General features: G+C 36.5%; 2 protein-coding genes across 4 annotated transcripts; both read left to right on the plus strand.

Annotated features, from left to right (window-relative positions):
* The first annotated feature begins 315 nt into the window (after positions 1-315).
* odr4 (odr-4 GPCR localization factor homolog) lies at positions 316-7,390 on the plus strand. The gene is made up of 14 exons (XM_087810775.1): positions 316-403; positions 609-712; positions 806-922; positions 994-1,086; positions 2,433-2,539; positions 2,683-2,719; positions 2,791-2,931; positions 3,138-3,233; positions 4,487-4,531; positions 5,918-6,043; positions 6,105-6,201; positions 6,297-6,497; positions 6,771-6,824; positions 7,251-7,390. Exons 2-14 carry the CDS (start codon positions 614-616, stop codon positions 7,319-7,321), a joined length of 1,284 nt encoding a protein of 427 aa, XP_087666901.1. The 5' UTR covers positions 316-403; positions 609-613; the 3' UTR covers positions 7,322-7,390.
* Positions 7,391-8,740: 1,350 nt separating this feature from the next.
* On the plus strand, positions 8,741-22,366 carry dpydb (dihydropyrimidine dehydrogenase b). Of its 3 annotated transcripts, none has more exons than XM_087810738.1 (26): positions 8,741-8,851; positions 12,048-12,191; positions 13,144-13,254; positions 13,324-13,406; positions 13,534-13,621; positions 13,691-13,852; positions 13,993-14,189; positions 14,400-14,481; positions 14,664-14,751; positions 14,844-14,951; positions 15,016-15,185; positions 16,163-16,373; positions 16,566-16,750; positions 16,815-17,030; positions 18,087-18,251; positions 18,332-18,400; positions 18,469-18,552; positions 19,059-19,179; positions 19,268-19,387; positions 19,639-19,781; positions 20,287-20,341; positions 20,423-20,544; positions 21,174-21,323; positions 21,408-21,470; positions 21,610-21,687; positions 21,845-22,366. In XM_087810738.1, exons 2-26 carry the CDS (start codon positions 12,159-12,161, stop codon positions 22,007-22,009), a joined length of 3,069 nt encoding a protein of 1,022 aa, XP_087666864.1. In that variant the 5' UTR covers positions 8,741-8,851; positions 12,048-12,158; the 3' UTR covers positions 22,010-22,366. The 3 variants fall into 3 exon arrangements, with proteins under 3 accessions (XP_087666864.1, XP_087666866.1, XP_087666865.1); XM_087810739.1 differs by having other exon boundaries at positions 8,833-8,851; positions 12,051-12,191; XM_087810740.1 differs by lacking the exons at positions 20,287-20,341; positions 20,423-20,544; positions 21,174-21,323; ... (1 more) ...; positions 21,610-21,687; positions 21,845-22,366 and adding an exon at positions 20,000-20,279.
* Positions 22,367-22,556: the final 190 nt, after the last annotated feature.

Raw genomic sequence — 22,556 nt, forward strand, 5'->3', positions numbered from 1 at the left:
AAGCCGTCGATTAACGAAAGAGGAGAATCACTTTTAATTTTCAAATTAAACGTAAAATCTTATTTATTACCAACAAGTCCGAGCATCTCCCGTCGTAGCAGACAAGATAGCCGTCATATCATGATATCAAATTAATTTAAAAGGCGTTTCCAAACATTCCGCGTTTTGTTCGGAAAGAAAATAAAGCGTTTGCACAATACAACCTTTATTTTGAAAAAAAAACTACCACTGCACTTCCATCTTTATGTCGCTTGACAACCGCGTTGCAGACACGTTCAAGATGCGACGGATGTACGTCATCCAGAAAAGCATTGTGGTAAATGTTGTCCCAGCCACTTCTGATTTGTTTCCGCCAGCTGTCAAAATTCAACCAGCCTTTCCTCTGAAAAGAGTCAGATTTCAGGTAATTGCTATGCATTTTGTGGCCATTGACAGTGTTGCAACGCAGAAGAAAAGCCATTGTTGTTCACCTAGTTCCTAACTGCGTGCTAAAGGGGAATCTCGTGTGTCCACGTCATGCTGTTGCCATCTTTAATGTTATTTACTTTCCCCATTATACTTTCACTTCGTCATGCAATGCATTTAAAGTTTTCTCCCCTCATCATCAGACACGATGGGCCGAGGGTACATAGTGGAAGAGACTGTGGACATATATTTATCGAGACTGTGTGAACTAACCAAAGTTCCAGTTACTGGTCTGCTTGTTGGACAGGTAGGTAGGATTTCCATACAAATGGTCGACACCTAGTGGGAATATTTTAAACTGTGCGAGTTGAGTATTCTAGATGACATTGTCTTATTCTAGAGTTTAGTCCAGCGAGACGTTGTTGTTCTTGCATCCCGGACCCCTCAAAGAGATGAATCCACACCGGCCACTATAGACTCTCTGGACAAGGACTGGATCACTGAGCATGCCCGTCAGGTTGGTTCAGTTATCATGATATATATCCTACATATTCATTCATCTTTGCATACATGTTTATTTGACAACAGGTATCAAGGATGCTGCCTGGTGGTCTCTCCATTTTAGGAGTGTTCATCATTACTGAAGGTGAATCCAAAGACATCCAAACCTCACTTCGCCAGGTGAGGTTCACGAGGCACATTACAAGTAGAATTTGAGGCAGGTTGTCTTCCTTGTATTCTAGACAATAATAATAAATAATAAAATAATAATTAATAAGGAGTCATTTAAGGATCATCATATTCATAGTTGTTCTTCTGCTTAATTGTGTGTTTGCAAGTGTGTCATTGTTGCAGTGGAGAATCAATTGTTGAAACTCAAATAATACTTGGAAATTTAAAATAACATTTTACCTGTTTCTGAGCAAATATGCAAGCAAGAAAGAAAGCTTTCCCAAACCCTCTGATCTGACCCCTGTTCGAAATGGGTTTGTTGTGGCCTTGTTGGAGAAATTAAAAGCAAAATCTGTAGGACAATGTATGTTTTAATAATATAATCTATAATATAAAGAAATTACACTGATTTACCAACCATTTTTATTCGAAATAATATGTTTGTACAAGCATGTCAGAAAAAAGAAATTACAGGTTTAAAGATTGTAAAGCAGCAGCAAAGTCAATACATCTGCAATACATCCCCTGCACATTGGGTGGCAGTAGAGGTTACCTTAAGGAAGCTTTGTGAAATGACTTTTGTTGTGCGGTTTTGCAGGACAAGTCACTGGCTGAGGTGTCATTTTGCGTGTGACTAGGAAAAGGAAAATTGTGAAGGCTGAGATTAAATTGTTGAAATTCAGGATGATATGATGTTGGTCAGGCTACAAAGAGACAAGAAGAGTCCTCAGAGGAGTGTGATCGTACAGGGCAAGAAACCGTAAATGGGTTACAGGTAGAAAGAAAGAAAATAAGTTGACAGAGTTCAGCTAGTAAAAGCGCATTAGTTTAAAAAGAAATAAGGGGGTCAAAAAAGCAAAATCAATTTAAGGTCCTGATCTAGGAAAGTGGTAGCAAAAGATTGTGGAATGATCATAAAAGACAAGAAAAGTGGTGACTATATATCAGAAAAATAAGTTGCAATGTAATGTTGTTCTAATGTACATGTATATTCAAGATAAAAAATGTCATTTTTATTGCACAAAATGTTTTATAGTGGTCAGAAGTTGGAGTTTATAGGATTATTTATAACTGCAGGCTCTTCGATCGTTCTGAAGACAAAGATTTATGAGGTTGATAGGTTCTTATCTAACCATAATATTCTTGAGGCTGTTTTGCAAAGAAATTCCAGCAAAAAATAAAAAATATGTATTACAAAAAACACTTTTAGACATGGTATTACATACATAATATTGGGGTGTTTGTTCAAAATCAGTTAAACTATACTCTACTTGAAAATTATAGCCTAAACGAAGAAAATTTTTTTATGATTTGTGTTGTTCAATGTATAATTAGTATAATTTCTCTCTCTGTAGCTACTTGTTGCCGTGGAAAACCTGGTTTCCACTGACCATCTGTGGACTCCCAACGATGAAGATGTCACGGAGCGTGTCATGCTACATGTCAATCGCAAAACCCGAAAGTATCCTTTTGTTTTAAGATTGAAGCACTGTATGAAGAATTTAAGTTTATTTATTTAAAAGGACAATGTGCAGTTACATTAAAAAGATGGCTGCACCAGATTTAGCACAATGCTGTTGCTGATCTTTGACCCGTTCACCTCAGAATTGTCTGCAAAACCTTTGACGTTAAAGATCAAAAGGTTTGTTAAACCACATTTTACATATGCAAAATAATCTGTGAACATATTAAAAAATATATATATATTTTCAGAGTATGGCCAAGCCTGCAGACTGGAAGTACCAGTCTGGTGTGAGCTCCTCGTGGTCTACAGTGACCTGTGGTCTCCACGTGGACATGTTATTTCCTCTGTTCAGCTCCTCGGAAATCGATAACCTGGAAAAATGTCTGAAGGTATTCATGAGTGTGTTTTAACTTTTAGGTAAACTGTTTACCTGTTTTAAATTTTTGCCGACTTTCTGACATTTCATGAGATCAAACTCATGCCGTTTCTGCCCATTTAGGATTACCAAAAAATATATATATTTGCCAAAATATTAAATGTTAGTGACTCAACCTCCAGCTTCTGTATTTTTAGTTGTTACACCTCTGTGTTTCAGGGGAGTCTGAAAACATGGGCGCAGCAGATTGGGACTGGAGTCTTTCTGTTTGACGGAGTTAAGCTGCTCGAAGATGCAGACTTCATATCAGGACAGGTTGGCAGGACATGTGCTCAAACGTTCACTGTGTTTTTCTCACCATGTGTTAACAAGTTTGACAAACAAACTCAAAGGTTGTTTGGATGGATATTGCTCAACAACATTTGCTTGTGGAACCGGTTATCTGTGTTTTGTGTGTGCAGGTTACTTGAGATGACAAGGTTGACGACACTGTGGAAAACATTTTGTGTGATGACGAAACTTAAACTAGTTTTATGTTGTACTTGTATTTCGTGTCTTTGTCAAAAACCCAAACCAAATAATAATTTGGCATATATTCAGTGATCTCAATATTTGGAATATATTTCAAGAAAATCTTGGCTGTCGCAGCAATATCTCACTTTTTACATAGTTTATATTTTTTTTTTTGTTAAGATTGGTTCAATATTGAATTGTCCTGACTTGTGAAGTAAAACTCTAGCTCTTATTTTAATGAAGTTCTTCAACGCTTAACTGCCAGGACGACATGCCCGCAGAGTTTGTGATTGTCATAAGACCATCAAACTACTTCAATACATCATTAGGTCTTGGACAGTGTTTTCATATAAATTACTGATAGACTTTTGTTACCAGGAAGATCTAATGACACAACAAGAGTCTTTGTATTGTTTTGGATTCTAATACAAAAGCTATACATGACAACTACGCGCCAAGGAGCCACAACATTGCAGTTACACTAGGTTTTCAATATTGCATATTGCTGCTTTAAGACTGCTCTGGTAAAGAATTAAATGTACCTATTGTGAGGGCGCATGGTGGCACAGTGGTTAATGCAATCGCCTCGCAGCAAAAAGGTTGCCAGTTTGTTTCCAGGTCGGGAGGGAGTCAACTTGTAGTCCAAAAGAAACAGAGCTTGAAATTGGCCGTAGGTCTGAGTGTGTTTTTGAATGGTTGTGTGCCTTGGTGTGCCCTGCAACAGACTTGTGTCCTGTCCAAGGTGTCCGCTACCTCTAGCCCGAATAAACACGGATGGGCTCCAGCCCCCCGCAAAGGGAATAAGCGGCATAGAAAATTAATGAATGAATTACCTTTTGTGAATTACATTGATACTAACCCCCCCCCTGAATCAGTATAGCAAACTAAATATTATTATGCTCAACAATTGAATTACATTTTAACATGCGAACAAATAACTTCATTATTAGGCAGCTCAGGTAACTTGTCTAAAATATTTTAGAATACTGTACATAACTTGATTGTAAATGTAAATTTATATTTTTACATGGAAGTTTTTATTGTTTAATTTCCAGAAAAGAAGTGGGAGGCAGAATTACCATGCACAGCTGCTGGTCAAGGTAAGAAATGTATTTTGTTTAGCTTTGATCAAAAAATATGTTATACCGTTTATATAATTTTAGGTCTATAAGCCACTAATTTTCCTCGTATGTTGACCTCTGCTGCTTATACAATGTTTTGAAGTTAACATTCTCCATGTAGTGCTCTAGCAGTGCGTCTTGTCACACCCTCATGATGAAGACGTAGATAAGATATGATTCAGTTTTAAGGTCAAAGGTAATCAATCTGGCTGTCAAAGAAAGAGTTGACGGTGAGACATTGGAGATGTCATCATATCAGAAAAGACTAGAAATAAAAACTAGGGGTACGCCACAAATTCAACCACCAAAAATGGCATCATGGTGATGATATAAGGATGTGAGAATGAGTTCGGACATGTAGATTATTAAAGTTGGGCTTGGTTCCTGCCTGTTTAAGCACTTTTCATCAGTGAACCAGGAACCATTATGCCTTGTGTTGAAATGACATTTTGAACATATCTGCTCCACACGTTAGGACTGAAATGGGACAAAAAGCTTTCAGTTTCTCTGCCACATCTTTTCGGAATAATCTCTAAACTGAACTAAAACTACAAGTATTAATTTCACTTCATGCTTTCTGCTTCATCCTAAAAGACAAACAATGATCCACTGAACCGTGTCTATGTTTTTAAATGATTACTGTGACCAAAACTCATGCACTGAATGTTTGTCTAGTTGCTTAGTGTTTGTTTTGTAGTTGTTACCTTCTAGTTGGTTTAAATATTATGTTTTTGGAGGTGCCTTTCTTAGTCAGGTCGCCTGAAAAAATCACAATATATGTTCGATATATTCTTATGTTCTCAACTTTCAGATCCATAGGAATGAAAAACTAATTTCGTGCACAGAGAATTGAAGGCAAGATTCAAGTTGAATGTGACCCATTACAATAATAACACGGCAAAAAATGTTGTCATCAGGAAAGGCAGTGCTAAACAAACAGGTACTACCATGATTAAAATGGTACTTTTGGGGGGGCTTCGGTATTTTGCCTTGTTAACCTCATTTTCGGTTTTCAGTTTTCGGCCAAGATTTTCCTTTCCAGTGCAAGCGCTAAGAAAAACAGATCTCTGTTTTTTCAATTGATTTGAATTATTGTGCCTTTTATACAGATAAGTCTAGTAAAAAATGTGTGGAATCCCCTGTTAGTTCAATGATTATCCCTATATCAACTGTTATCTGTTATGTCTTCGATTGTATACTCAAGATGGAAAAAAACGTTACATTTCGATTGTATTTGGTTATGTATCAACTTTTGACTAAGTCCCATTTACTTTGACAAAGCGGAAATAAACGAATGAACAACAAAGTGAAATGAAAATGAAAATTGCAGTGAGACCTGCATTAATATGGACATTTCTGTTGCAGTCCCAGGATCATCGGAGCTCAAAAGACGTTATCCAACCATGCCACGGAAGTCTGTCAATCTGTGGAACAATCCACGGCCGCGCCTACGTACACAACAACAAACCAAAGACGAAACAAGTGGAGAAGGTACTATTTGAAAATGTTGTAGCTCCAAGTCTGTCATTTATGATTCATTTGATTTGTGAAGCTGCTGAAGAGGGATTTGGTGTCAACACTGGTGACCAGGGTTCGGATGCTTGTAGAGGAGCTGCTTGCAACCGAAGAGTTGAACAGAGGAGGTGCAGGTACATACAGCAGGGTCCATTAGCATGAGCTAGAACATCTCATACAGTTGGAGTTCAGTTGACATATAATGAAAAGTGTGTTGTCACTCTGGCAGGACGACTCGCTCTTCCTCAGCGCGTGTTCACTCTCATCAACACCACTGGGCCACTGAGTGTGTGTGACTACCAGTTCAGTGGCGAGGACACGACTGAGTTGATTGAACGCTTTAAAGAAATGCTGGACATTGACGTGAAAGAGGACGACTTGGACACCAGTCAGGAGACGGTTGAAGTTCTACATAGCAAATATACTGCAGGTGTCAACCTTTCCATACACGCCTGTTGCATTGTTTTGCATATGTCTATTTATTTACCCTCAAAAAACATGAAATTTGACCTGACATTTAAGTTAAACATGTAAAGTTTAACGTTGAATAAAAAGTTACTTTTATTAAATTTTTTTTAATGTTCTTCAACTCCGTGTTCTTGATTCCACGGCTCTTTAATTAATATATTTCAAGTCACATTGATGAGGTTTTATTTTTTAAAACCTGCATATTCATTTCAAATTCTGCTTTTGTTTTGTGCAGAGCTCAAGGAAGAAAGCCCAGCAGTCATTGAGCCCAAGAAAAAAAACTATATTGGTAAGAAAATCATTTTTTCTTGTCTGTCACACTATAAATGGTTAAAAACAATGTTTATGGCTCTTGTTGTGCTCATACCTAGCATTAAATCAGCATTTAAATTAAAGTAATTCTGAATATTCGGACATTTCTATCTACAAACACAATATCAAGCATTTCTTCATAATGTTTTAACCAGTATATCTGGTCTATTCTTGTTTTCTTTAGCCGTTTTCAGAGAAGAAAAAATAAGCGATTAAAAATCTAAAATAAATAAATGGGATCTGTTAGCCATTGACGTGAACCTGAGTTTATAGTTGTCTATTTTAAATGTCAGATCAAGATGAGGTATTAAATTGACTTGATAACAAAGGTGTATGTGTCAAAATGCTTTAACGTACATATGAACACGGAATTATTTATAATTATCCATTTTGTGTTGTCCAGGTGTTGCCATGGCTTCAGTCATTGCTCTTCTCGCCACAGCTGCCTCTATGCTGTATCTAAATGATGTCTGACACACAATAAAGTCACTTTATTTGAAAATACTGATGATTATTTTATTTTTTTTGTCAGAATAAGGTAAGGTAAGGTAAAACTTTATTGATTGATTGATGAAATTGTTATATATACAGTATATGCAATAACCATATGCTTATTTTCTCTGCTTATTTATGTAATTTCTAAATAAAATAAATTGTACTACAATGATATTGGCATAAATGTGCTGTAGTCACTGGGAAATAAACCAATATTTCTACAGTGAAAATACATCACTTTCATTACTTAATAGCTCATAACCTGAACATGAAAATCGGGTTGGATTTTCATCAACTATTAAGGTTTTATTATTTATTCATCCGTCCTAAATGAATAGTGCCATAAATATACTGTACTGAGATGTGAAATCTCAACTACTACTTACTTAAATACAGAGATTATTTAGTCTGAACGATGCGCTACTCCTCTCCGTTTGCAAATCAAACACACTGACATACACACTAGAATCCTCTCAGACAGACAAAATCCCTGCTGGATAATTTTTGTGGATGAGTCCTTCAGGAGATCCAGGTGCCAAATGGAGCTACTGAAATTTACACTACTTAAGTGAACAAAATGGATGTTCAGTAAAAAGCGGCAAGTAACAGAAGACACTAATTCTCTCTCACCCCGCTGGTGGGACGGTCCGCCGCCCTGCCACGCTAGCCCCCATTTGATAAAGAGTCATATTGACGCTCAATCATGGCTGATTCTTGAATGTTTTTCATGAAATATGTGTAACTAATAGAGGATATTTTACTCACACAAGTTTTTTTACATGATAAAAAAAATGTCCTCATAAAATGAAGGTTAATATTTATTATTTGTTAAAAGTTCCTACTGTAGTATCTCACCGGATTTATAGGGAAGGTCATCATGGATCACATTCTAGTGGACTTCTTAAAAAAAAAAATTCTAAAAAAATGACTGTCATATTGACATTGACGTTACATCAAGATCATTTGTTTCTAATTGCTGCAGTTATATCTCACTAAATAAACGGGGATGGTAGAGAAAGTCATCTTGGGTCATAATGAAATCCAGTGAAACTATTTTATTAACCTATAAAGGATTGTTTTAATATAAATACATATAAATGTTGTCATTGACATATAATGGCAGTACATCATTTAATTTAAATGTCTACAATAATATTTCAAAATTTTTAATTTACTTATAAAATATTTTCCGCAATTTTGGAGTTTTTTTTAAGATTAATATTTTTGAATCATTAACTCCAACGAAAGCGGAATAGAACCGTTTCAAGATTATTAGAAGAACATTTTTATTGTTTACTTTTTCCGGGACAAAAAACCCTATCCAATAACCTAGCGCTTTCTGGTAGGTTTGCGTCTTTACCGTAAACTTAGAACTAGACACGCAGAGATTTTTTCAGTGCTCATGTGATGGGCGTTTGCGGATGGTGACATTTTTTTGGAGCGTGCGTGAAGTGTTTGTTTTTTCTTTCAAAATACTACGAGGGACCTACAGTGGTGCGGCGACACCTGGTTAGTACTTCTTTTCAACTTCAACAAGTTCATAATGGTACATTAATAAGATGACACTGGAGGTAATGATGTGTAATTCTACCAAATCATATGTATGGTTGTTTTTTTTGTTTATATTCTGTTTAGTTTTAGTTAATCATTTAAGTGTTGTTGATTATTTATTTCATTTTGTTGGTTATCTATTTTTATTCATTTTCTTGAAAGTCTTATTTAATGTTTTGCATCGTGGGTCAGATAGGCTGTATGTCTCGATACATGCATATTTGACAATAAAATAACTTGAACTGAACTCAGGCTAGGTTGGGAAGTTATAGAATATTCCACTTTGAGTTTGTTATTTATTTTCAATGTAAATGTTGTTATTGTTTGGGTTTTTTTCAACTTAAGTCACGAACCATTTCCTTTTTCTGGAATGCAAACTTGTTTATTCTATCTTTGGCTTTGTTTCTTCAGCCATAAGGATTAAGTGTGTGACTTCGGTAAAGTTGGCTCGGCCTTGGAAGATTCGACATTTGCGTATAAATATATATAACAATGTGTTAATAATCATTATTATTATAGGCAAATCATTTACATGTATTGAGTTAAAATTTTAAAAAAATTCCATTACCCTTCAAAAATATTGTTGTGCTGTTAATAATAATTGTTATTACTAGGTGGCATTTTTTGAGTTGTGTGTCAAAACAAGAGGATTCTGCCGTAGTTGAATTACGTCACAAAGAATAAACAACGTGTTGTAATAAAAGGCTATTAAATGATACAGAGGAAATTTGACCAAAAGTGAGTAGTAACATCATATAACATCATATTGATGATCTTTATAAGTGACATAAATTTGATGCCATTGGAGTTGTAATTAAGGAGTTATTACACATTTTTTGAATGAAATATTGCATGAAAATATCAATTTAAACAATTTCAAATGAAAAACTAACCGGTGTAGTTGCATAGATGTCTTACTTACGTAACATAAATTTGTTGTAGTTGTAGTTGAGGAGTTATTCTAAAATGTTTTTGAAATTAATGTGTGAATGTTAAGGACACAGGTTCGATCCCCACTCCTGCTAAATCTGTTTTTTATATATATATATATATATATATATATATATTGAACATTTTTGCAGTGTCTTTGTGTGTCATAATGATTAGTTGGTAGGAAATGTATATTATTTCCTTGTGCAATAAAAAGTTTTTTAATATTTTTCCTATATTTGTTTTTTTGTTTTTTTTTAACAATTTGATGTATTCTATACAGTGATAAGCACTGTATAGACAGTACAGTACTCCCTCCTTACTTTCCAACCTAGCATACAAGTCATCGTACGCCCTTTGATAAGTGATACAGTGTAACAATGTTATATGTGTTTAAGTGGATTTGATAAACATGCTTAAGTGGTGAGTACATTTCATAAACATGACCCTGCTCAGTGAAAGGCGCTTTACAAATAAACCTACTTGCTTACAACACATTCCCATCAGGTCAAAGTTGGGTAATACTCAACTTTCACTGAACCATTTGCTAAGATTCCAAACATACTCACAAGCTGGATAATGCAAATTATTTTTGAGTTGCATTATGCTGGCCCTTTTTAGCAACGCAGCTAAACGTTTATAAACCACTCAACGACTTTATAAACCACTTGATATTGATCAATGACACCTTTACAAGTTGACAGCATATGGATCCTTATTTATTTATTTTTTGGCTGTTGGTCCTAGTTCAGGTTTCTGTATGTGGTTGTATTGGTTGTGTGGCTTGATTGTTTGTCTGTTGTCGACAAAAATGAAAGATCCAAATAAGGAATGAAAATAAAAAAGTTTGGCCCCTTTTTTAGCCTAAAATTTGACGATATTGATTGACTCCCTGAATCGTCTACAATAAATGTGTCTTTTTAAGACACAGGTTTCCCAAACTACTGAGGTTGAATAATAGGAAGAGAAAAAATGACTACAGCATTGAGCTAACAAACTATCCACCCTGTGGTCAATGTTTACCTTGTTGTCCATTAATGGCGGAAAGATTGACTGCAGTTGCACTTATTGGTCAAAAAACGTTGCGTTTTGTCAAAATGTATTTGTAATGACTTGTATTTCTGCTCAGATCAACATCACAGGTCACAGTTCCAACTTATTGCTGCTGGAACAATATACATTTCCCCACCTCTGGGTAAATAAAGGAATATCTTACTCTTGCTTAAAAAAGGCAGGTGAAAAACTAAAGTGTAGTTTCCTCAGGAGCATAACCAGCAGCTCCGTCTCTTCATCCACGCAATGCTGATCAAGCCTCACTCATAACGAAACTGGTGACCTGTTGTCATCTTATTTAAACTTTCAGTTGCACAATAGCACTTCTGGGTTGAACTGGCCCTTTTTAGCAACGCAGCTAAACGTTTATAAACCACTCAACGACTTTATAAACCACTTGATATTGATCAATGACACCTTTACAAGTTGACAGCATATGGATCCTTATTTATTTATTTTTTGGCTGTTGGTCCTAGTTCAGGTTTCTGTATGTGGTTGTATTGGTTGTGTGGCTTGATTGTTTGTCTGTTGTCGACAAAAATGAAAGATCCAAATAAGGAATGAAAATAAAAAAGTTTGGCCCCTTTTTTAGCCTAAAATTTGACGATATTGATTGACTCCCTGAATCGTCTACAATAAATGTGTCTTTTTAAGACACAGGTTTCCCAAACTACTGAGGTTGAATAATAGGAAGAGAAAAAATGACTACAGCATTGAGCTAACAAACTATCCACCCTGTGGTCAATGTTTACCTTGTTGTCCATTAATGGCGGAAAGATTGACTGCAGTTGCACTTATTGGTCAAAAAACGTTGCGTTTTGTCAAAATGTATTTGTAATGACTTGTATTTCTGCTCAGATCAACATCACAGGTCACAGTTCCAACTTATTGCTGCTGGAACAATATACATTTCCCCACCTCTGGGTAAATAAAGGAATATCTTACTCTTGCTTAAAAAAGGCAGGTGAAAAACTAAAGTGTAGTTTCCTCAGGAGCATAACCAGCAGCTCCGTCTCTTCATCCACGCAATGCTGATCAAGCCTCACTCATAACGAAACTGGTGACCTGTTGTCATCTTATTTAAACTTTCAGTTGCACAATAGCACTTCTGGGTTGAACTTTACCCTTTGGATTGTGCTGGGCCCTAAACCGTGGTGTTACTGCTGTCCAGCAGGCCAGATCCAGTCAAGAGCAGAGTGGCGCCGGACAGTGCTCTGGAACTGTTACCCTGAACATTGTCAGACATAAAGGAGCCTCCTCTGAAGCTTGATGAGGACAAAACATGATGCTGAGTAGAGACCTTCCAGATATTGAGGTAACCTTTACAGGTGTTCTATGGTTTGCCTGTGAAGTGCATCAATTAAGTGTTTTTCTAGTTGTTGCAATTGCTTAAAAAAAAAATGATACGAAAGTGATCAGTTTTCAGAGAAAACATTTTGTAATTTAAATTGTAAACAGGATTATTTGTTTAAGCTAATAAAGATGATTGATTATGGTTAATTTTGTAAACATTAATAATATCCCCTAGCAATGTCATCAGTAGAAATATCTGTTATTAGACTTTCAACATAAGACATGGAATCATATGTAAATATTTTTTTTAAAGCTTGATAATTCATGCTTTGCATGTTTAAAACAGTGGGGTTTTTTTTAACTTTCTTTAGCTGATCTTTAATCACATACATGTGCTTAGAGTGGACTTATGGAAGTTACATGTTGCATGACACCAATACTTGCAGTGAAAGAAAATTGATTATTGACCGTGTTGACTTCATGACATGAAGATCATTTACTGGACAGGAAACTCAAACGACTAGCTGTATTGAATCAAAATTGAAAAACATTGATACCATGAAAATAACTGAACATCCAATCTTAGACTAGTGTTTCACCCTCAGACCAGCGTGTCGTTGACCTGACCAGGATATCTTATCAACTTGACCCTGACATTACCAACATGAAAACTTCTAAGAACCTCACCTTAAAGCAGGGTTGCCCTTTTTACAAGGAGACAGATAACAGAGTGGACGCTTTACCGCATTCTGTCGCTGTGCATCAGAGTTAGTAAAGACATTTAAAAATGTAATTTAAAAAACCTTGTCAGGATTAATGACCTCAAGAGAGGGGTCACCCCAAAACTTATAAACATACCATCATTCGTAAGGATGCATACATTTTAGAACCAAAAAGTAAATTGCTTTAGTTTGTTTAGAAAGTGACTCTTTTATAACTCATTGTAAAGTTATATTGTTACTTTCTTTTTGCAGAGCATCTTAGCTCTCAACCCCAGGGTGAAGAATCATGCCCAGATAATGTCCACAGCCAACAAAAAGCAGGAGAAGAAACACTGGAAGAGAAACCCTGACAGGAGCTGCGACGTAAGTCAATCACATGCTGAAACACAAACTCTTTAGACTCATCTTTTAAATATCAATATTTTCTTCCAGTCCTGTGTGAAGTTGGAGAACAACTTTGATGACATTAAACACACCACTCTGAGTGAGCGTGGAGCTCTACGTGAAGCTTCCAGGTGAGACAGGAAGAGGGAAACCCATGTCTTTATTTTCTTTGGTGCCATTTGCAGTATAATGTAACATATTTGAAATTAATTGAAGTGCGTGATCATCTTTATTGAAGTATTCATTGGTTTGTTTTAGGTGTTTAAAGTGTGCAGATGCCCCCTGTCAGAAGAGCTGTCCAACAAACCTGGACATCAAAACATTCATCTCCAGTATCTCCACTAAGGTTTCACCCATTGATGTTTAAGATGTTGTCTCTCCGGTCTCTGTCTTACCTTCTGTGTTTTTATGACAGAACTACTATGGAGCAGCACGTGCCATCCTGTCTGATAACCCTTTGGGTCTTACCTGTGGGATGGTTTGCCCAACATCGGAGCTGTGTGTGGGGGGCTGCAATCTGTACGCCTCCGAGGAAGGGCCCATCAACATTGGGGGCTTACAGCAGTTTGCTGTTGAGGTACAGCTTACAAACAAATGTGTTTTATACTTTATATTCTTTTCAGGTTAGTTTGATATAATATTTCACGTGTCATGTTACATGAAGTTGATAATAATGTCAACAAACCAGAGTGAAAAATAAAAAATGTTGTGTTACAGGTGTTTAGTAAAATGAACATACCACAGATCAGGAACCCTGATCTCCCTCCAGCCGACGAGATGCCAGAATCGTTCCACGCACCGATCGCTCTGATTGGTTGTGGCCCCGCATCCATCAGCTGTGCTTCCTTCCTGGCCAGGCTGGGATATGATAACCTCACCATCTTTGAGAAGCAGCAGTATACTGGTGGACTAAGGTACTTTTGCTGGCAGTATTATTGCTATTGTTTAATGAATATAAAAGTAAAAGGTAAAAAGAGTTTAAATGGTGGGTATTTGGAAGTAAAAACCAACAAAATAGTTTTCACTTTAAAAATATTTCTACATTTGCAAATAAACACAAGACAATGATTAAAGGCTTTTTCCTTACAAATAAATAATTTCCATGAGTGTGTGTTCCCTCGCAGCACATCTGAAATCCCTCAGTTCCGGCTTCCATTTGAGGTCGTCCAGTTCGAAATAGAGTTAATGAAGGACCTTGGAGTCAAGGTATTTTAAAAACTTTTTTTGGATCCACAAATTCAGATTAATGTATGTATTTTTAGTATTGGTAGAATATTCAATATTCGATTCATCTTTCTGCTTTGTTAAAGACAGGTGTCACATTTTGTGATAACATTTTGATTAACTCTTACAGATCATAGTTAATAGATCCTTTGATATTTTCAAAGGTGGTTCGTGGTAAAGGTCTGGGGATCGACAGCATGAGTCTGACATCACTGAAAGAAGAAGGATACAAGGCCGTCTTCATTGGCATTGGTAAGTATATATTTTTATTTATACTTTTTGACATGTGCACAGTCTAAATATTACTGCAGACATGCATCTAAATTAAAAATGCACTCCTTCAGGTCTTCCTCAGGCCAACAGAGCCAAAGTCTTTCAGGGTTTGACCATGGATCAAGGCTTTTACTCATCCAAAGACTTCTTGCCAATGGTAGCTAAAGCCAGCAAGACAGGTAACCTAGTTGGACCTGCCAGAATCATAGATGAGTTAATGAGCCTGTTGTTGTATGGATCCAGGCATGTGTCAGTGTCGCTCCTCTCTGCCCACATTACGAGGAGTGGTGATAGTTTTGGGAGCTGGTGACACAGCATTTGACTGCGCTACATCTGCTCTGCGATGTGGAGCCAAGAGAGTCTATGTCTGCTTCCGAAAGGGATTCACAAACATCCGAGCTGTTCCTGAGGAGGTATGTGTGGTTGAATGAGTTTTTGTTTCTTCATTTTCCAATGTTGTTCGATGTTTTTCTTTTGCTTGTGTATGTCACATGTATCACTTACCACATTTTAGTTTTTAACAATGCTGATTTTGTTTTTGTGCTTCTATTCCATTTAAAAGTGTTAAGGCACTTATGTAAATGCAGTGGCAAGCCAACATAATAAAGATATGAATATGTTATTTGGTAAATACTACTTACTTGTGTTTTAAATAGGGATGGTACCATAAAAGTTCTTAAGTTCTTAAACCAAATTATTTAACATAAGGAGCTTTTCTCTATATTTAGGTTATAATCAGATTAATTTTAATAGTGATGGCTCATGTAGTAAAACTCACTAGTGATTAATTCAACGATTATCTTCACTACGTATTTTTGTCTGGTCAACCCAATAAGATTGTATGTGAGTGTAATTTTACAACCAAACTACTTTACAGCAGTGGGTCAGATAGAGTACTGAGGGACTTTTTGGAACTACCAGAAAAAACAGAAACTCACCCAAGAGCTCTAAGTGTTTAAACAAATCACACCATTGCTGCCCTGGAGGCTCCGAGAAACTCTTGAAACCCCTAAAAATATGTATATCTTTGTAGATCTTTAATGGAAAGTCTTTATCTAAGTACAGACATGCAGAATTTAAAATAATTCTATTCACCTGAACCCTTTAAAGGCCCTGATGCATGCTGTTTCTCACAAGTTATTCATTAATCAATGCTGACGGCAACATGGACAAAGTCTGTTAAAACACATTTAAAGTGCATTTATGGTTTCTTGAACAGCTAGATAACTATGTTCATAACTATGTTCTAGACTATACCTTCGTGTTACCATTTTTTACATCATGGTAAAAGGTGGCTTATCGATAAATTAATACGAACATTAATTAATTATGTCCTAGTGCATTGTGCTGTACATAAAGGTGATCAAACAAGTGTGTGTATCCTTCTCAGATGGAGTTGGCGAAAGAGGAGAAGTGCGAGTTCCTGCCCTTCTTGTCTCCACGTGAGGTCATCCTGAAGAACGGTCGTGTAGCTGGACTCCAGTTCTGTCGCACAGAGCAAGATGACGATGGGAACTGGGTTGAAGATGAGGACCAAGTGGTCAGACTGAAGGCTGATTATATCATCAGTGCCTTCGGCTCCATGCTCAATGAGACCACAGGTAACTGAAAACTATATTGGAGGAAAATATTCTTATATCCTCAGCGATGACTGATATTAAATGTGTAATAAATGTATTTTTGCCACTGCCCAAATAATCCCCAAGAATATACAGTATTCCAAATAGAAGACATTTAAAAATGTTGAGGTAATTGATGCTGCAAGATTCATTTTAGTCCCTATTTGTTTGCAGTGACTGATGCCATGGCTCCCTTGAAGCTGACCCGCTGGGGTACCCCTGAGGTCAACTCTGACACCATGCAGACCAGTGAGTCTTGGGTGTTTGCTGGCGGGGACATTGCTGGATTAGCAAATACCACGGTGGAATCAACGAACGACGGCAAGCAGGCATCTTGGCACATTCACAAATACATACAGGTAAAGCCGAAAAGATATTAAAAGAATATAAGTATTCACATCCATGTGCTCTGTCTTCCTCCAGCACCTGTATGGAAAAATAGTGGACAACGTCCCAAAACTGCCGATGTTTTACACTGCCATTGACCAGGTAGACATCAGCGTGGAGGTCTGTGGGATTAAATTTCCTAATCCTTTCGGCCTAGCCTCTGCACCACCCACCACCAGTACTGCCATGATCAGGAGAGCTTTTGAGCAAGGATGGGGATTTGCTTTGACCAAAACTTTTGGATTGGATAAGGTATGACGCTTTGTAGGATACACTTATTATAAGACATAATCATATTATAACATAAGTAACATTTTAGTGAGCTATAGGAACTTATGTTTAGACATTGCATCCTGAATGCCTTGAATTTTCATTTTTTCCACTGGCTGGCAAAAAAAAAAAGTTTTTGTTTGCTTTTTGGGTATTTTTTTCAAATCTTTTTGTATTACGTAGGTAATTGGGGCCCATGTAATGATTTATGTTACCCACCAGCTGAATGTGACAAAACACAGAAATCCACAAAAAATGTCAATAATGTCATGAGTTATTAGACAATTAGACCCAGGAGCAGGAGACAATAACAATGCAAAGCAGAATTATTTATTAAAGGGAATTATTTAATACCAAACACACCAATTGAAGGCAGTGTAACAAAATTTCCACAAGATGGCGAAAAGTCTTCAACATCAATTTGCTTCAATAAATATTCGTCTCGGTCCAAAAATCACATACAGGGGAATTCCAGACTTGGTGGTAGGGAGGAAAAACCCAAAAGAGAATAAATTCAGTAAAAAAAATTGCAAAAAAGTAACAAAATGCGGACTAGAAAACGGCAAAGTCCAAGAAGAAAGGCTAACTGCCAAAATGTCAAACTACTTTAAGCCGGGCGTCTCCAAACAACCGCCCAACATCTTCAGGAACCTAACCCTTACAGATTAATAATAACATTAATCAGTAGGAGAAATTGAAATATACATAAAAACTTGACTAGTTATGCAGAGAAACTGAAACACAACATCAACCAACTACTCAAAATTGTATAACCTTCCTGTGTTCCACTCAGTCTTGACAGACATTTTTACTATAGCAGCAAATGTAGTTTGAAAGTCTTAAAAAGGCTGAACAAGGATTTGCCATTTACTTGTGCTACGTAAGCATGGACTATTTTATTACCCAGAAGTAACTTCTTAACAGATGTTTGGTCCTAGTCAGTTGTTGCCTTTGCTAGAAAAAAAAAAACATTTTAGCTTAGCAGCTTTCAATACACATTTCATTCTGTTTTTTAACATAAGTTGCACTGGTTTGCAGGACCTGGTGACCAACGTGTCTCCTCGAATAGTGCGTGGAACCACATCTGGTCATGTATTCGGACCTGGTCAGGGTTCGTTCCTGAATATTGAGCTGATCAGTGAGAAAACTGCTTCCTACTGGTGTCAGTCTGTGGCGGAGCTGAAGAAAGACTTTCCTAACAATGTGAATATTTGGTTCGGGGTCTGGCCTGAGATCTGGACGGTTCAATGAGTCGATGTAGTAACGTTTTCTTACTTAACTAGGTTGTGATCTCCAGCATCATGTGTGGCTATAACAAAGACGACTGGACAGAGTTGGCCAAAATGGCGGTGGTAAGGAGAAATTAACATGATTTGGGCATCTCATACAAAATGTTTGCCACCACAATTTTTGTGTTCAGGAATCAGGAGCAGATGCTTTAGAGCTGAATTTATCCTGTCCTCATGGAATGGGAGAGAGAGGCATGGGACTCGCCTGTGGACAGGTACACACACAAACCACACATCAATTGTTAGAATGGGTCTTTGTTATGAATGATCTTCTAATCTTCAGATTTCACTGAGACTAGATAAATGTGAACATATGAACGCAAACACCGAAGAACAGGATTAAAGAAGCTACAATAATGCAAATATAGAGGGAACGATTACACGACCAGAGAATGGCAAATGCAATGCAAATAAACACTTATGCATATATCCATATAGAGGTCAAATGAATGGTATGATTAGTTCAATGTGCAACAAGTTCAAAAGTGGACAGAGGAAAGGAAGGTGTTATTGGGAGAAAAACCCAAATACACTGTCAGGAACGAGAAAAGAAGGATCTTTATTAAATCTCAGACACACAGATTAGTAATTAAAATAAAATAAGGGAACAAAAATCTTTGCTCCACAGAAGTAAAGGAAAACTTGCAGAATGGGGTTTATCTATATATTTCCTGTATGTTTTTTTCATATTAGAAAATAATAACAAATATATCATCATCAGGACCCTGTGTTGGTGCGAAACATCTGTCGCTGGGTCCGTGCCGCTTCTTCAATTCCCTTCTTTGCCAAGCTCACTCCAAATGTCACCAACATCGTTGACATCGCGAAAGCTGCCCATGAAGGTGAAGACATGAATTGTGTTAACTCAATACTTAAGATTTTTGTGTTGATGTGTGTGTTCACGGATCAACTGCTCTTCTCATCGCACAGGTGGAGCGGATGGAGTTACGGCCACTAATACGGTGTCGGGCATGATGGGACTGAAGGCAGATGGTTCCCCCTGGCCCAGTGTTGGGGTTGGCAAACGTACCACATATGGCGGAGTGTCAGGTGCAAAATTCAAACTTTACACAATGTCTTTAGTGAAATAGGTTTATTTAATGGGAAATATCTCTATGATTGTTGAAAATATATTTGCAGGATTTTACCGTCATGTTCTATCTGATAACATACATATTAACTTAAATCTGAATATTTTAGGTCATATAAGCTATTTTAGCTTATGGAAACATTTCACTAACTGATGCTAAAAATGAGGTCATTTTTGTAACCATTCCAACTTATCTAACATGTTTGTGTAGGAAATGCCATCAGACCCATTGCACTCAGAGCCGTTTCGGCCATTGCGAGAGAAATTCCTGGTTTCCCTGTGCTGGCAACTGGAGGCATTGACTCAGCAGAAACTGGACTACAGTTTCTTCACGCAGGCGCATCTGTGCTGCAGGTAATGGATCCATTGTTGACTTTTGGTTTCTTAAATTATCTAGCTGTCCAAAATATTAATAGGAGAGAGGTTGTGGAATATTAGTTAGAATTATATTAAAGTGCATTAAAATGTGTAATTAATGAATTAATTCAAATGTTGTAATATATATTAGTAATGAAACAGAGAATCGATTTGATACACTAATATTTCAAACTTTGTATTTTTCTGTTGAAAAGTCTGCTGAACACTTCCACACCTCAACTGTGATGTTATCGGTGACAATTATAGTCCCACCCTTCATCCTCTCCAGAGCTGCCCCCACTTTACTTATCCCTGGATTACCTGATCAAGTGCAACAAGCAGTGAACAGCAACCAAGAGTTATCTCATTCCAAAGTTCAAAAATAAAGTGTTCATATCTTCTTCCAATTTAACATCAATTTACTTTTCAAATAAAGACAGTACAAATATAAAAAAAAAGAATTTTATTCTGGTTTAACTAACTTTTTTTCCAATAACCACAGATATGCAGTGCTGTTCAGAATCAGGACTTCACCGTGATTGAGGATTATTGTGTGGGTATGTACAGGGACTACAACTATGGATGTACTGGAGTTACTGTGAGAGGTTAACGGTGTATATGCCGGTGCTTTTGTCTAGGTTTAAAGGCCCTTTTATACTTGAAGAGTCTGGAGCTACAGGGCTGGGATGGTCAGTCTCCACCAACAGAGAGACACCAGAAGGGTAAACCAATCCCCAGACTGGAAGATCTGGTTGGAGAGGTAAAATATATGTAATACAAAAATTGTATCTAATAATATTCTGCAGATGGGATCAAAGAGATGAACATTTTATAGTCAAGAAAACTAAAATTTTGAGTAACTTTGACAAGGTTGGGAAGAAAAAGCCATTGCAGCTGAAAAACATCTTCTGATTATTCTAAATTGGTATTTCTGCCTTCTGATGCTAGTTGAATTTGATTAAAAATATCTTATGACATCATTCTACAGTATTATTCCAAATAATTAGTAAATAAAATATCTTGTAGGCCACATACCTCATGTTTTGTGGCCCATTGGATAACTGTATATTAGATAAATGTTCTTGTTGATATTGTTACTGATGAAGATATCGGTGTTTAAGCTAAGCTAAGTTATTATTAATTATCAGTGTCAACAGTTGTACGTAGTCTTCCATTAAAGAAGGATTTCAAGGAAAATTAAGATAGATAAAGCCTCTAAGAATAAAAACACAATATCGTAACCTCTTAAAGAATGCTACAACCGTTTGGCCCCTCGTGTGATAAGGTTTGACACTACTTTAAATTACTTACTTACTTACTTTCTTTCTTACTTACTTACTTGTAGGCTAATTTGGACAAATCTTAATATGTTTTGAGTGATCCTTTCAGAGCCTCCCAAGCTTCGGTCCATACCTGCAGAGGAAGAAAGATATTATCGCTGATTACAAGAAAAACCTCAAACCTAATGACGGTGATGATGAAGTCAAAAGTTCAAAAGATAAAAGCCAACTGCCGAAAAAATCTGTTCCTGCTGTTAAGGTTTGAGAAAGTAGTGTACTTGTATGCTCACTTTGTGTTGCTTTTGAGCGCATGACTTCATGGAATTTGTGTGTATTTTTTTAGGATGTAATAGCAAGAGCATTACGTTACATCGGAGCATACCAGGATCTTGACAACATAGAGCAGGTGGGGTCGTTTTCTGATTTCTATCATTCAAAGCGAAACTTTCTAGATTCAAATATTTTTAAACATGTTTCATTTGTTGAAAAGCAAAATAAAACTTGGATTATTTGATTGACATGTGGCTCATCTGTGTTGCAAACAGGTCCAGGCTGTGATTGATGAGGAGATGTGTATCAACTGTGGCAAATGTTACATGACCTGCAATGACTCTGGTTACCAAGTATGTCATTTTTTTGTGTCTAATTCAGTATCTCCATTACTCCCAGTGCTTAATTACAGTATTCTATTCAGAAATAAGGATAATAGATGTAATTATGGATATGTGTTTATGTATTAATTAATAAAAATGTCTAAAGCATTCAAATCTTTCTTTATAGGCTATACAGTTTGATCCAGAGACCCACTTCCCCATTGTGACTGACAGCTGCACAGGCTGCACACTGTGCCTCAGTGTCTGTCCCATCATAGACTGCATCAAGATGGTTACCAGGACAACGCCATATGAACCCAAGAGAGGGGTTCCCATCAGTCCTGTCTGCTGAAATCAAGAGAGAAACCAAATGTCAAACAAGTCCATGTGTTGAATTTTAGTTGAGTTAGATTAATCGCTCTAAATTAGTTATGTGTTGTATGGTCCAGCGGGTTCTCTCTTGTGTCTTGTAATATTGGTTATGATTACAAACCTGTGCTTTATGAGAGAAATTAAATTTTGGTACGTAGGGAGTGAAATCAGTTTTAACAAATCAATGATCATATTAAAAGAAATTAGATTTGCCACCCAATATTAAATAATAAATCAGCAATTGCATTTTTATGAGGGTTTATCGGATCATTTAAACATATAACTTTCAATAAAGGAAAATGAAATAAAATTGTAAGTATTTTCTTGAATGAGGAAATGGGATTTTTTTTGTTGTATATGTTTTGTTTAATCGTTTGTTTGTCTTGTCATTTTGTTTTTTATATGAAAAAAAGCCCTTTTCAATTCATTTTTTACTTTCATATATAGTTGCAAAAACATATGATTTAACTAAGGTAAATAAATTAAAGTAATATTTAAATCAAACCTGGTCACGTGGGATAATTGCA

The sequence above is a fragment of the Callionymus lyra genome, chromosome 16, assembly GCF_982586985.1.
Source record: "Callionymus lyra chromosome 16, fCalLyr1.hap1.1, whole genome shotgun sequence".
NCBI lineage: Eukaryota > Metazoa > Chordata > Actinopteri > Syngnathiformes > Callionymidae > Callionymus > Callionymus lyra.